General features: G+C 35.7%; 1 protein-coding gene across 16 annotated transcripts in view; it reads left to right on the top strand.

Moving 5' to 3' along the window:
- The window catches only part of ST7 (suppression of tumorigenicity 7), a 288,286-nt gene that overhangs the window by 177,213 nt on the left and 96,265 nt on the right, over positions 1-14,808 (top strand). For all 16 annotated transcript variants that reach the window (XM_064374161.1, XM_012456975.2, XM_012456973.2 and 13 more), the window contains 3 exons: positions 11,212-11,266; positions 11,908-12,023; positions 13,641-13,716. In XM_064374161.1, coding sequence (XP_064230231.1) covers positions 11,951-12,023; positions 13,641-13,716 — 149 coding nt within the window. In that variant the 5' untranslated portion in view covers positions 11,212-11,266; positions 11,908-11,950. The remainder of the gene's footprint in view (positions 1-11,211; positions 11,267-11,907; positions 12,024-13,640; positions 13,717-14,808) is intronic.

Here is a 14,808-nt window from a genome sequence, read left to right as displayed (position 1 = left end):
AGGGAAAGGAAATGCTTATCTTACTAATTTTACCCCTTTTTTCATGTGAAGGGCTTGCTCTGTCAAGACTTGAGTGCAGTGGCATGATCTCATCTCACTGCAGTCTCTACCTCCTAGGCTCGGGTAATCTTCCTAACTCTCAGCCTAGTAAATAGCTGAGACCACAGGTGTGTACCACCATGCCTGACTAATTTTTTTTTAATTTTACTTTAGGTTCTGGGGTACATGTGCAGGTCATGCAGGGTTGTTGCATAGGTGCATACATAACCAGATGGTTTGCTGCCTCTATTCTGTCTTTTGTAGAGAAGGGGTTTTGCTGTGTTGTCTAGGCTGGTCTCAACCTCTTGTGATCAAGTGATCTGCCCGCTTTGGCCTCCCAAAGTGCTGGGACTATAGGTGTGAGCTGCTGTGCTGGCCTAATGTTATCTTTTCCCATTTGACTTAGCAAATGGTCATTTAGGTCACTGTTCCCAACCTGATGCTATAGCTTCCTTGTCCATAGTTTCTCAAACCTCAATGAATAGATTCATTTTCTTCCACTATAATTGCAGAATCTTGTGTCTAAGTAGATTTGATCACATCACTCCTCTGCTTAAAAGGTATCATTGGTTCCCATTCCACTGATGATAAAGCCCAGATTCCAGATTCCTTAGCACAGCACGAGCTGCTTGCCAACTTTGGCTTCTGTCACAATGCAGTCCCTTTCCCATATGTCCTATTTTCTAGTCACATGAAGCCAGTTTTTATTTCTTGAACATGCCATGTTTCTCATGACGCTATGCCTAGAAGTCTCCTTTTCCCTTATTTATCCATCTCAATCACCAGCCAAATCAAATGTCACTTCCTGGGAAGCCTTCTCTGATAGTCTGTGCACTATCTGTCTACTTCTGTTAATTTTTAATATTTTTACCTTTAGCAACACTTTTCAAATTGCATTTTAATTTTTAAGGTAATGGCTTTATTGTAGTATCTCTAGCATCTTGCAGTGTCTACTATTTCTTTGAAACAAAGCTGCTGTTACAGCGCTAAGAATAGCATCAACATTCATAAAATGAATAAGGCTTAATCAAGGCATCCACTAAGATGGCAAAATAGTGACAATGGGAAGGGTATGAACTCTTCATTGCATTGAGAAATGATGTCAAGAGATTCAGATCAAGTAGAGAGAGAAGGGAGACTTTAATGAAAATATGAATGTATTCACTATAAAAATGGTCTCAAATGAGGATGCTTTTTGTTTTCAATTTGTTAATTTTCTATGATGTTCTTTGTCATTCAAAGGCTATAGTAACTCAAGTCAGACAAGAGCACATTTAATCTGTGGGGTATTCATAGCAGATGTAAAGTGCTAGCAATTATCCACCACTGCTCATGCTTGGTGACAGAATGATCAATATTCCTCATTAGAATAATAAACAGCATTTATTATAGTAGCTGAATAAAGTAATATTTTGCTTTGCAGAGGTTTCTTTTCCTTTCACAAAGTGGATGAGTTTACACAGTCTCAGACACTTTGGTTACCTGGCTGGTGGTGCCGTCTTTCACATGTGTACCCTTTAAGATAAAATAAATTGTACCAAGAGGTCCCTAGTACTACTCATGGCTGGCTGGCAGAGTCTGTTAAAAGTGTATTGACTTAAGATCTGGAACAAAATTTATATATATACTGATCCTTGATTCTTATAACCTGGTTAGACAATTATGAAATGTGGATGGGTTATTCTAGAGAGGAAGAAGAAAAGTACCTAATGTGGCTTTTAAAATTTCTTCTTCTATATCCTTCAAGTTTTAGAACGGGTGCTCTCTCCTTCAAGGAGCAAACCACTTTTCCCAGCTTGGGTCAGGATCTCCTCCTTTGTTTTCCATAGGTTTGTATGTTTTCCTCATACAACCCAAAGCACTCATCACTTTGTCTCCGTCAATAGACAGAGTTTTTTCATGAGGATAAGAACTTTGCCTTTAAAAAAATTATATTCATACGGTGGCTCACGCCTGTAATCCCAGCACTTTGGGAGGCCGAGGCGGGTGGATCTTGAGGTCAAGAGATCGAGACCATCCTGGTTCACATGGTGAAACCCTGTCTCTACTAAAAATACAAAAAATTAGCTGGGCATGGTGGCGCGTGCCTGTAATCCCAGCTACTCAGGAGGCTGAGGCAGGAGAATTGCCTGAACCCAGGAGGCGGAGGTTGTGGTGAGCCGAGATTGCACCACTGCACTCCAGCCTGGGTAACAAGAGCGAAACTCCATCTCAAAAACAAAAAAAAAATCATATTCATAAAAACCTATACAAGACTAGGTTCATAAGAAGTATTTAGGAAATGTTTACTGAGTTGACGAAGAGAGTGAGCTAGGAAATTCTTCTTACCTGTTTTATAAGAGGAGAAAGTACAGGCCTTGCATGTACTCATGCGTTGATTCATTGAGTTTCAAAGAAATAGTAGACACTGCAAGATGCTAGAGATACTACAATAAAGCCATTACCTTAAAAATTAAAATGCAATTTGAAAAGTGTTGCTAAAGGTAAAAATATTAAAAATTAACAGAAGTAGACAGATAGTGTACAGACTATCAGAGAAGGCTTCCCAGGAAGTGACATTTGATTTGGATAGTGATTTGGATGGATTATTAAGGGAAAAGGAGACTTCTAGGCATAGCGTCATGAGAAACATGGCATGTTCAAGAAATAAAAATTGACTTCATATGACTAGCAAATAGGACATATGGGAAAGGGACTGCAATGTGATAGAAGCCAAAGTTGGCAAGCAGCTCGTGCTGTGCTAAGGAATCTGGAATCTGGGCTTTATCATCAGTGGAATGGGAACCAATGATACCTTTTAAGCAGAGGAGTGATGTGGTCAGATCTAGTTAGACACAAGATTCCGCAATTATCATGGAAGAAATGAATTCATTTACTGAGGATAACCTGTGGAAATTCTCACTTTTGTTTGTATCTTTTGCCTGGCTAAGACTGAGCTTTCGGATATCATTACGAATTTGATAATATTGCCTACTAGTATTCAATTAATATTAATATCTACTAGTGTTTACTGAGTGCCTACTATGCATTCTATATTTCCATTCATTTCTTGTATAATAGCATTTATTATCTGATATCCTAACATAATAGTTATCCTTAGAAAAATGAAAATTAACTTTGTCTAAGTATATTTAGGTCTCAGTCTGCTCACTTCTTGATATTTGGGCTTCTGATAGTTGGCTGACTCAGCTAAACAAACATGTATGTTAGTTTGGAAATATCAGTATAATACTATTGTCTGTTTCTGGTTTTTTTGTGGTGATTTTGATTTTTGAATAAGAAAAATAATAAAAAGGTGCATTGTCTGAATTTATCTCTACTTTTAATCACTTTCTATTTCATAGTCTCATTTCAAATGCTAAGTATCAAGAAGGTCTAGATCTGAGGGTTATTAGTGTGTTTTCTTAAACTTGTTTAAAAATTCCCGTTGCCTTCATAATAATAAAACGACTGTTGCTTTAATAACAGAAGGTGAATCTATTGATTTTTCATGGAGCATCATAAGATGGCCCTTTGCTGAATTGTACATGAAATACAACATGGCTAACAAAGTCCCATGGATGTTGGCAAAGGCAGTGTAATTGTATTTTATTGATTATTTGAGTAAATCCTCGAAAAAACTAAGACTACATGGAAAATATCAGTTTATAAACATTGTTCTATATTAAAATTCAATTCTCTTTCCCTAAGGAATAATTTGTTTGGAATAGAAGCTGAAAAACATGGCCTACCTAAGAACGATTTGGGATGGGGGTGGTGGAGTGAGGAGTGAGAAGGGTTGTTATGGTTACAGGCAGATTGTGCATATATTTTTAAACTTCTGGATTTGTACAAAATGGCCTGAATGCAGACTTGCTCAAAATTTGCAGTGATCTTTATCTGTGGGCCAGTGGAGAAATGTAGTTAATTATATAGTTTCTTACTTCAGTCAAACTTCAGATTGTTTGGCTGAAGTTAACATTTGTTTCCTTTTTACTAGTTTTGCTTTATTTGGGAGCTAAACTGCTGTTTTCCTCCCAAATTTGCAGTTTCTAATAAATCCTGCTTATATATTCTGCCACATCACCATGTTTCTCACTGCCATTTCTTAATTCAGCTTAGTTTATGAGCTGATGATGAATAGGGATTTAAAAGGGCCCAGAAACATTCTGAATTTGGGTTTCTGAGAACATCTGTTTGATAATTTGCCCTGTTCTCTTTTTTTTTTTTGAGACAGAGTCTTGCTCTGTCACCAGGCTGGAGTGCAGTGGCATGATCTCGGCTCACCGCAGCCTCCACCCCTCAGGTTCAAGCAATCCTCCCACCTCAGCTTCCCAAGTAGCTGGGACTACAGGCACCTGCCACCACACCCAGCTAATTTTTGTAGTTTTAGTAGAGACAGGATTTCACCATGTTGACCAGGATGGTCTCGAACTTTTGAGCTCGTGATCCACCTGCCTTGGCCTCCCAAACTGCTGGAATTACAGGCGAGAGCCACCGTGCCCAGCCCCGTTCTCAAATAAGATGCCATAAAGACAAAGGTTTGCAGTGTTTACCTTCTTCAGGATAATGGGAAAAGTGGAGAGTGCTCTGTCACATGAAAAGTATCCCTGCCAAAGTCAAGTTTAAATTCTCTAAGATACTTTAATAGCCTCTTGCATAGAACTGGATCTTTAAACAAACTTTATAGTCATTTGTGTTTCTGTCACAAATAATCTCATTTTAATCTCATTTAATCTTCAGAAGATACATATATATATATATATATTCCAATTTCTAGATAATTTTAACAATTCTATATAAATGTATATATTCTAAATTCTTCAATTTTATTATGGGACTAGAAGCAATTTAAGCACTGATTGAATACAGATAATAAAAACAATGGAGATGAAGAAATTCAGGTAGAGTAAAAAAAAATATTTAAGACCTTTATAGATCCCAAATTCTCATTAACACTAGAACAAATAATTTTCTCCATAGGAAGCCATTTGGTTCCAATGATAATAACTACCACTCTTAGTGTCTGCTATCAGCTTTACATGATATTATCTCTTGTAATCCTCACAATAGCCCCAGGAAGCAGGTATTATTATCATCTCTCTTTTGTAGTTAAGGAAGCTGAGGTATAGAAAGGTGGTCATCTGCCCAGGGTCACATGGCGGATAACTGGGTAGTGTTACTTCACAGTCTAAGTTCTTAAATACTTTAAAAAACTGAATTGACCTTGTCCAGAGCCTCTATGAGGTCTGTAAACCAAGATTAACATAATTATTAAGGAATTAAAATAATAATTTTGGAAAAATTCTGTACTGCGGTGAATGACATTATTTCTGAAGTGACATTAACCTGACTTAATGTAGGAACAGCTCAGTGGCAGGATTGCCAGTGGTTGACAGCTTGGCTCTGGGGTCAGACAGATGTGGTCCTAATCTTCTGTGTGTGACGTTGGGCAAGTTGTTTAACTTTCCCACGTCTTAGTATCTTAATCTGCAAACATGGGAATAGCAGTAATATCTACTGCATAGAGTCATTTGAATATTAAATGAGGTCATGTGGAAATTTCAAGTCAGAGGATAGCCATTTGGCAGTGTGCCCAGATGATCTGATTTCTCTATAAATATGATTGTAGAGAATGGCAGTCACTTGGTGGTATGGGTGTGTGGTTAGCCAGGCTTACTCACTAGCTGAGTGACTCTTTTATATCCAGGCCATTGAGTGCTTGCATTTCAAATATATCCTTCAGCACAATTGCAAAATGCTATATGTCAAGGACCTTTCGAGCTGCTCTTTAATAATCTCTATGAGGGTAAACTCACTTAAATCTAATGGATGTGTTCAAAGTGATTGTCTTAGCCAGTGTTTGTCACATCTTTTTTAAACCTTTTGCCGCTAAAATTTGTGCTCTAGTACAAATAAGATCTCCAGTTAAATGGTGATAATACCTAAAATAGTTTTAGTAGATAGTGAACACTTATTTAATAAAATTATTTCGCAATTTCCACATTATTTGGTAGGATTGGTTGACTTAGGTGAAAAATGACCAACGAGAAATGTATGGAAGATGCTGTGAAAGATTTAACCATCTTAACAGTATTCTTGAAGAACGTAGTACATTATCTCGAATAGCAGACCCAAAAAATGGTCTTAAAATTCACATTTACTTACAAATTTTCTTATTTCATAAAGCATTTGAGATAGTAACATATTTGTTGAATTGAAAGCTGCCTACAAAAATGTGATTTGTGATTTGAAGAAATCACAAAAATGATTACTTCTAATCATTGTTTCAAAATAACATTTTGAAGTTATGGAACAGTTAAAGCTTAATTATTTAAGAATGTAGATAGTTTTACTCATAATGATTGCTTTAAATTGATCTAAATAATGTAGAGAATTGGGTATTCATTTCTGAGATATCAAAGCTAATAAATACATGCACAATCACTTGTCAGAAATTGACTGGCTTGGGGTTAATTTTATCATAATACATCCAGTGAAACTTTAGCTAGCATGCTTTTTTGTTGTACTTTGGAACTAAAATTTTTAAAAGTGTTTTTAAAAAGTTTCTAAATTTTTCCAGGGGAATTTTTAAAAACAGTTTCTCTAGTGAAAAATCTAACTGATGGACTCAAAATGTTTTCAAAATATGATGTTGCAGGGTTTAACAGGTTTGTTGCATATAATGGATAAGAGTGGGGCAGTCTGGACACTAGGCCTTAATCTCATTTATCATGGACCTTAGGGAAATTAGCTTTTCTGTACTTTTTACTTTTGTAAAAAGGGTGTAATATATACCCCTAACTAATTTATGTAAGGAATGTAGATAAATTGAGCTTTAAGCCCCTTTATAGAAATTATCAATGAAAATCAAGCTCATAGCAACAACAAAAGTTGCTGCTACTACTGTTTGTAATAACATTGTCATAAAGTACTTATCCATACTTTAGATTCTGGGAAGAAGTGGTAACTTTTTAGTATAAGAAAATTTTCTGGGCCATGAATTAGCAATTTATAACTTTTGAAGTGCCTATGACTAGGGATTTTCTGTCTTTTTTTTAATTTTAGAAACATGCTTTCAGAGTTAAGTTGGATGTAGAGTAATATTTTCTGTGTGATTAAAAGCCCTGTGACTTTAGAGCCTTTTGTTTTGTTTTATGAGAATTGAGTTCTCTTCCCTTGAGTATTGTGACAAAGGGAAAAGTCTATGGTTCTCTGAGAATATTTCTTCCCTCTGTGGAGCTTCTTTAGATGGGTGCCAGTTAGTTCAATACCCTTTGTACTTTTCTGCCAAGGCTAAATGTTCCTCTAAAACAAGCTGTTATTTTTTTTTTTGTAAGCCAAGGCCTAATTTAGAGATTAATGCATAATTAGCCACTCAATACATGCTTAAACCACACGGTCTTATGAGTGATAGGACGGGCATTCTAGAAGAATAGTTGAGTATGCAAATACATGAAATAGGCCAGGCATGGTGGCTCATGCCTGTAATTCCAGCACTTTAGGAGCCCGAAGTGGTTGGATCGCAAGGTCAAGAGATCGAGACCATTCTGGCCTACATGGTGAAACCCCATTTTTACTAAAAATACAAAAATTAGCTGGGCATGGTGGCATTCACCTGTGGTCCCAGCTACTCAGGAGGCTGAGGCAGGAGAGTTGCTTGAACCAGGGAGTCGGGGGTTGCAATGACCCAAGAGTGCACCACTGCCCTCCAGCCTGGCAACAGAGTGAGACTTGGTCTCGAAAAGGAAAAAAAGAAAAGAAAGAAGATACATGAAGTAAGTATGATTGTGTTGAAAGATTTTAGTAGGGAAATAGTGAGAGGGAGGGCTAAAAAAAAAAAGGATTAGAGCTTACTTTTAGACTTAGTACTTAGCTGTAGTACTTAGCCTGTAGATAGTAAGCATTATTCTTTAGATTCTTTGTCTCTCACACAGAAACTTGTAATGATCTCATTATGACAAAGTTGTGAATCTCTTCTGCAGACTTTCGGAACTAAACAAGTGCTATTCCAATAATTGCTGCTGCCCTTTTTCTTAAATTTCATTCTTGCATGTGTGCTGAGGATGGAACATTTCTGTCAGCCCTTGTGAGTAGAGACTGTACTGTGCATTGCTGAGTGTGGAACTATAGAGAGCATGTTTGTTGTATCGAGGGCATATTTTTAACTATATTATTAATAATATTAGCAAGCTCTTGATGAAGCCCCAATCAACTTCTGGTGCATCTTGAGGGCACTAAATTTGTTGATGTTAATGGAGAATGGAAAATTCCTTTTGGAGGTAAAATTTTAAATATGATTTGAAATAAGGAATTTATTCCTTAAAGGAACAAACAAGAAACTCTTACCTTCTGGAGATCTGAGTTTAATTTCCTGACTTAAATCTTCATATTCTAATATGCTTGGCATTTACATCTGTTGTCCATATCACTAAACCATCAGGCAGCCTGATATTTATGAGGTATGTTCCCTAGAGTGATTCTAGACTAAGAGTTTTTGCAGTCAAGATAAGATTATGGAACAGAGTGACAAAGAAGAAATTAATGTAGCTGTGACCTAATTTAAAGCAAAACAACTTTGACATGTGTTCATGTTTGATCTCTAGGTTGCTTGTTTCTTAAGTGAAAAATATACCTGTCTTACACCTTCTATTTAAAGGGCATCCTAATGACATTTCTTAGGTACTTCTTCTTCACATGTTTTGTTCTCACTTGGAACAGTTTACATCTGTTATAATTACTTAGATACTTTTTTCTAAGTTTTGGGGATAGTTAAAAAACTGAATACAGCACACATATATGACACAATGTTAACACGGATTTCTTTTTAAGTTCAGTTCTCTAATGGAAGTCATAAAAGCAGTATTTCACAATGTTTGCTGCACCCCCTGCTGGCTGTATTGTGACATTTCCTAAATAAAGAGCATCTTTAGATACTGCTCAGTGAATACTTTAGGTATATACATGATTTCTCTTTGGAGTTATTTTTTGTTTAGAAATAATTTTAGTTGCATCTTGACATATGAGTTGAAATTTTAATTGAAGACAGTTTTCTTTGTAATTTGTCTGTTGATGTTTAAACAATGCTTATCTTTCCGTGTAGTATAATAATGTATTTGTTGGAGACAAAATATTTGCTGTAGCCTTTTTACTAATATTTCATATGAAATTCATTGGAGGAGAGGCATCTCCCCAAATGTCCTTGTTTTATAGTAAATAATTCTACCACAAGCATCCTTATACATAAGTCTATATTCATGTTTGTTTTATGCTAGATACAAATCTTGCAATATTCATGAAGCTTTAAGAAGAGCACTTTGGGCCGGGCGCGATGGCTCACGCCTGTAATCTCAGCACTTTGGGAGGCCGAGGCGGGTGGATCACGAGGTCAAGAGATCGAGACCATCCTGGTCAACATGGTGAAACCCCGTCTCTACTAAAAATACAAAAAATTAGCTGGGCACAGTGGCGCGTGCCTGTAATCCCAGCTACTCAGGAGGCTGAGGCAGGAGAATTGCCTGAACCCAGGAGGCGGAGGTTGCGATGAGCCGAGATCGCGCCATTGCACTCCAGCCTGGGTAATGAGAGCGAAACTCCGTCTCAAAAAAAAAAAAAAAAAAAAAGAGATTCTCTGAGTAGGGGTTGACAGTGGTTGGCCAGCTGGTTATAATAGCCATAAAGGCAGAGATTATGGTTATTGGGCTCATCAGTGTGTTTCAAGCCATGATCTGGAGTCAGAATGTTAGTGATTCCTCTAAGGGGAGAAAAAGTAATTACAGGAAGCATCATTTTCTAGTTAATGCCATATGACGTGACAGCCATCAAATCTCAGTGTCTCAAGAACAAAATTCAGAGGTGCTAAATTAAGTGGACAAAAATCATTTCCTAAATGGCAGGTTAAGCTAAGTGACAAAAAATATAGGGCCGTTATTTATAAACATTATTTTAAGTGGGATCCTGCCCTAATTTAGAAATAAGTGCATCTTCTTTAAATGAAAACATGTATTCCTGTTATGTGTATATCCTTTATTATTTGAACAAATGTTAGATTACACACATGTTCCCAGAGTGCTTTGTGTTCTCCATTATCACACTATGCTGAAATTGATGGCTTACTTAATTCCTCCAGTGAGTGCTCAAATCAATGCTCAGTGGATGGAAGGATGTTGAATGTACTAGGACTGAGGGTAGAATCCTAATGAATCATCATGCGGCTTTTAATATCCTTTGGATTTCTACAGTAATTGCTCACTTTTTAGTACATGTATTGTTGGTTGTGGTTTTTGCTGGTTAAACACAAACATAGGTGTTTTGAATACTATTAACTGATTTTATTTTCTGATAAAATCTTATTCATCCAAAATCTAGTATTCCGAATCAGTAGAAAGTCTTAATCATAGACTATTTGAAAAGAATTGTAGTTTATTAGTCATATGCTTACCGTTATAACACAGGCTTAAAGCTAATAATTGGTTTTTCTAAGTTAAAGTCCTTTTGTTCTAAATTTCTGTGGTCTTGGTATCATGAAAAGATATGATCTATTAGTACATGTTAACATTATGCTATTAGTATGATAATTAGTACATGTATCTATGTAAGTAAACGATATTAAAATGCTTTGAAACTATTTCTTTTCATCGCATTTCTCCCTACAATATGGTAACCTTATTAATTTTCTTATTCCTTTCCTGTAAGACAAAACAAACTGGTAAATTATCATAAAATCAGTGTTAGCATGAACCCAAATTAAGACTGTAAGCTCTTTGCATATTATACTTTATAGCTTATCTTGTCATGTACAACATTATTGTGAGATGTATTTTAGACTAACAGAAAGTAGTTTTACTTCTGCCTATACTTTATCTATAAGGTTTTGAAAGTAAATTCATAGAATCAGTTTGGACCTCTTGAAATAATTATAGGAGTTATGAACTAGCTGATTTTGGCATGTACCTTGATTTGGCAAGTAAGGAAACTCAGGCCCACAGAGATTAGGCAAAACTTTCCAAAGTCCCAGAGCCTGAACCACATTTTGTGATTAACCACCCAGAGTTTTTCCACATTGCTTCCCATGTAAAGGATAGAGAATAGAATTATCTTATCAAATGGCCAGGAAGGGTGTTTTGCTGAATTAATTAGCTTGTAGTGTCACTGAACTTACGTGTAACATTTTCGCATTTCTCTTTGTTGCAGAATGCAAAGTATGGCGAAATCCACTAAATTTATTTAGGGGTGCTGAATATAATCGGTAAGCATTTTGACAGCTTGGGAAACAAATGGGTCTGGTTCAGAGAGCAAAGACAGCAGCAAATGTTTTTGCTGGTTCATTTAGGGGTCATTGTAACAGTCTATTTAGTGCATCCATTTTTTAATACTATGCTCAAATGTTTTGATTTTTCTGTTTTATAAACATATTAGCACTAGATTTGGGATAATGTAAAAAAATGTGTAGTTTTAGAGTTTTTCTTTGAACAGTTATTCTTTTCAGTATATATTATACAGTCAAAACATTTTGAAGTTTACCTCTATATGGTTATAGAGATGTCATAGAAATTATGTTGAAATTTAGTTTAGCAAAATAATTAGGCAAATTAGAATTTTAATAGCTTTAGGAAAGTGTCTATTCATAATATGAATTAGGGAAGATTTTCATTAGCAATGGCTAGCAAATTTTAAGACAAAAGTACAGGGAAAAATGTTTATTTCTTTTGACTGATATAATTCCTGAAGGGAGAATAAGATGATTTTAAAAATATTTTGTATTCATTAGCAAAGCTATTTCAGTATTCAGTTAATGGTCTATATTTCAATGCCTCTGCGGCTTAGTATTTTATAGGTCTTGGCTTTTCTCTCTCAAAAGTGTCTAATCATCTTATTTTACCTTGGCAGGTATACTTGGGTGACAGGACGAGAGCCTCTTACTTACTATGACATGAATCTCTCTGCCCAGGACCACCAGACATTCTTTACTTGTGACTCGGACCATCTGCGTCCCGCAGATGCAAGTATGAAAAATCCATACATCCTTCTGAGTAGGAGGGTTTTTTTGGCTTAAGTATCAAGATTTCTGCTTTTACAATACCTACTCTGTAACATGCCAATGAATAAAATATTGTTGATTAACTAAGAACCCAGAAATCTGAAATAATTAAGTAAACCTTTATCACAATGAAGTATTGATATAGAAATAAGTCTCCTCATTATAATTTGAATCATGATTTTAAAAAAAATCACAGTTGGTTTTATATATTTTAAAGAAGTATAAATCTTACATGAAGCTAATGAAATTCTTGGTTGAGTTAGCATGAAGGGTCTTATCTCTTTTATGATATTCAAAGTAGAAATTGGAATTCACCGGATTCAAATGATTAATGAATATATTTTGGTGACTTTCATCTGCAAATTTATGGGTTCACTAGCATCAACTGGCGTCATGGCCTTGGCTGTTGGAGTCCAGATGTATTTTTCCATCCGAGCAAATACATTGTTTAGTGTTCATTGTATGTTAGTTGAGTTTCAAATAATTCAACTGAAATTTTTTTGTTATAAAACTTATGCAAAGTAAATTGGTGAAAAACTGTTTTTAAAAGGGAACTCTACATACTCTAAAATAATTTTATTTATTTATTTATTTATTTATTTATTTATTTATTTATTTATTTTTGAGACAGAGTCTTGCTCTCTCATCCAGGCTGGAGTGCAGTGGCACATTCTCAGCTCACTGCAACCTCCGACTACCTGCTTCAAGTGATTCTCCTGCCTTAGCCTCCTAAGTAGCTGGGATGACAGGCAAGCACCACCACACCCAGCTAATTTTTTTGTATTTTTAGTAGAGACAGGGTTTCACCATGTTGGCTGGGATGGTCTCGATCTCCTGACCTCGTGATCTGCCCACCTCGGTCTGCCAAAGTGTTGGGATTACGGGCGTAAGCCACCACACCCAGCCTCTAAAATAATAATTTATAAAATACAAATTTATAAAATAAATAAAGAGATAGTTACTCCTTTTTAAAATGGTACTCTTTGCTATGGTAGAAACATACAGTAAATATTGCCAAACGTTGAGCTTCCCACAGTATGTTCAGAAACTGCTTTGATGTATAAAAGCTAGGTTTGTAGGTAAATTTGGGATATAAGTACACATGTTAAGCAAAAGCCTAAGCATTTTTTACTGATCCACACATGATTCTTGAAATGGTTTCAGAATGTTCTGTCACCAAGAGCCTGTATTAAGTGCTTTGGAAAATGACCAATTATGTTGTATATAAGTGAAAGAAGAGGTTAGTAGCAATTTCATCTCAAAATGTGTAAAATAATGTATGCTCCCCAGAAACAAATGACATTAATATGCAAAAGACAGGCAACATCTCTGTTAGAGTGCATTTTCTTGATTTCCTTAACCTGTAGTTTTGTGAGAGCAAAAAAGCTTTGCTATCAACAGTTGAAATACAGTGGAATAGCAAATTAATACATTAATGTGACTTTGGAGATTTTGGCTAACCCTCTTAGTAATGAAATATTTTCTTGTAATTTAAGCTGAAGGTCCTAATTTAGCTCTTGTCCTCTACTGAGTCTACATAATTATATGTATTGACTTGGTTTTTTCTGTTTTTCTTAAATAGTAATGCAGAAAGCCTGGAGAGAGAGAAACCCCCAAGCCAGGATTTCTGCAGCTCATGAAGCCTTGGAGATAAATGAGTAAGTGGGGGAAAATCTTGCTTTTAAAAAGGAAATCTCATCCTTTGCAGAATATATTTAGTTGCCATTGATAGGATACTTAAACTGCATTTGAATTGGAGGATTATTTGGGGAGTTATTACTTTATTAAACAAAGTTTTTTAAAAATGAAGGACAGCCATGTGGAGGTGGTTTTAGTCATTTTAGAGAGAAATTGAGTGACTTTGCTATGATCCTAAATTAAATTCTTGAAGGGCTATCCCTAGGATATTGTGAGGATATAAAATAAATATAATTCTTTACATATCTAAAACATTTTGACAGGGAAATTTTTCCAGATGTACAATGCTCATCTGCATTATAACATTTTCTAGTAGAACTTCTGCTAGTGGGGAAAACATAATAACAACCTAAAGGTAAAAAGAAAAAAAATTTTAGAAAATATTTCAAGAGTAAGACAAAGATAAGAGGAAATTCTGTCTTGAGTGTTGTTAAACATTCTATGGGTTACCAAGGAAGGCTGGGAATCTCTTCTGGAGATCTCAGAAAATGAGAAAGATTCTTAAAGTTGGAGTCATAAAAACTCAGGGTTGGCAGAGACCTTAAAGGTCATTTAGCTCAACCACCCATCTGGTGCTTGAATCACCTCAACACTATCCTTGCCAAGTGGTCATTGTTAAACTATGTTATGATTTTTCTGAAGAAGGTTACAGAATCTTCTTCAGAGGTCTTAGGGAAAAAACAAATTGTCTTTAGAGTTGGAAATCCTGCCATTGTGACCAGTTGATCTGTGGTTTCTGATTCTGTCATACAACATATTTATTTTCCAGTTTCTTGTCATCTATAAATTTGATATACCTGCCTTCTGTGTGTCATCCATGTTTCTGAGAAAAATATGAGGGCCAGGAATAGAGCCCTGTGACATGACATATAGAAACTACCCTCCAGGTTCATGTCTTCATGAATCACTATCTTTTGTATTGTTCACTCAATTACTAAGCCACCCAGTTACACTGTGACTCAGCCCATATTTCTCCATTTGGATCTCAAGAATGCCAACTGTAGCTATGGATCTGAAATTTATAGTAAATCTATTAGAGTAAATTAAGCTAG

The sequence above is a fragment of the Aotus nancymaae genome, unplaced genomic scaffold, assembly GCF_030222135.1.
Source record: "Aotus nancymaae isolate 86718 unplaced genomic scaffold, 86718_ANA_hifiasm-v0.15.2.pri h1tg000002l, whole genome shotgun sequence".
In the NCBI taxonomy this organism is placed as follows: Eukaryota; Metazoa; Chordata; class Mammalia; order Primates; family Aotidae; genus Aotus; species Aotus nancymaae.
The sequence above is the reverse complement of the archived record's forward strand: the minus strand, read 5'-3'. Positions and strand labels throughout refer to the sequence as shown.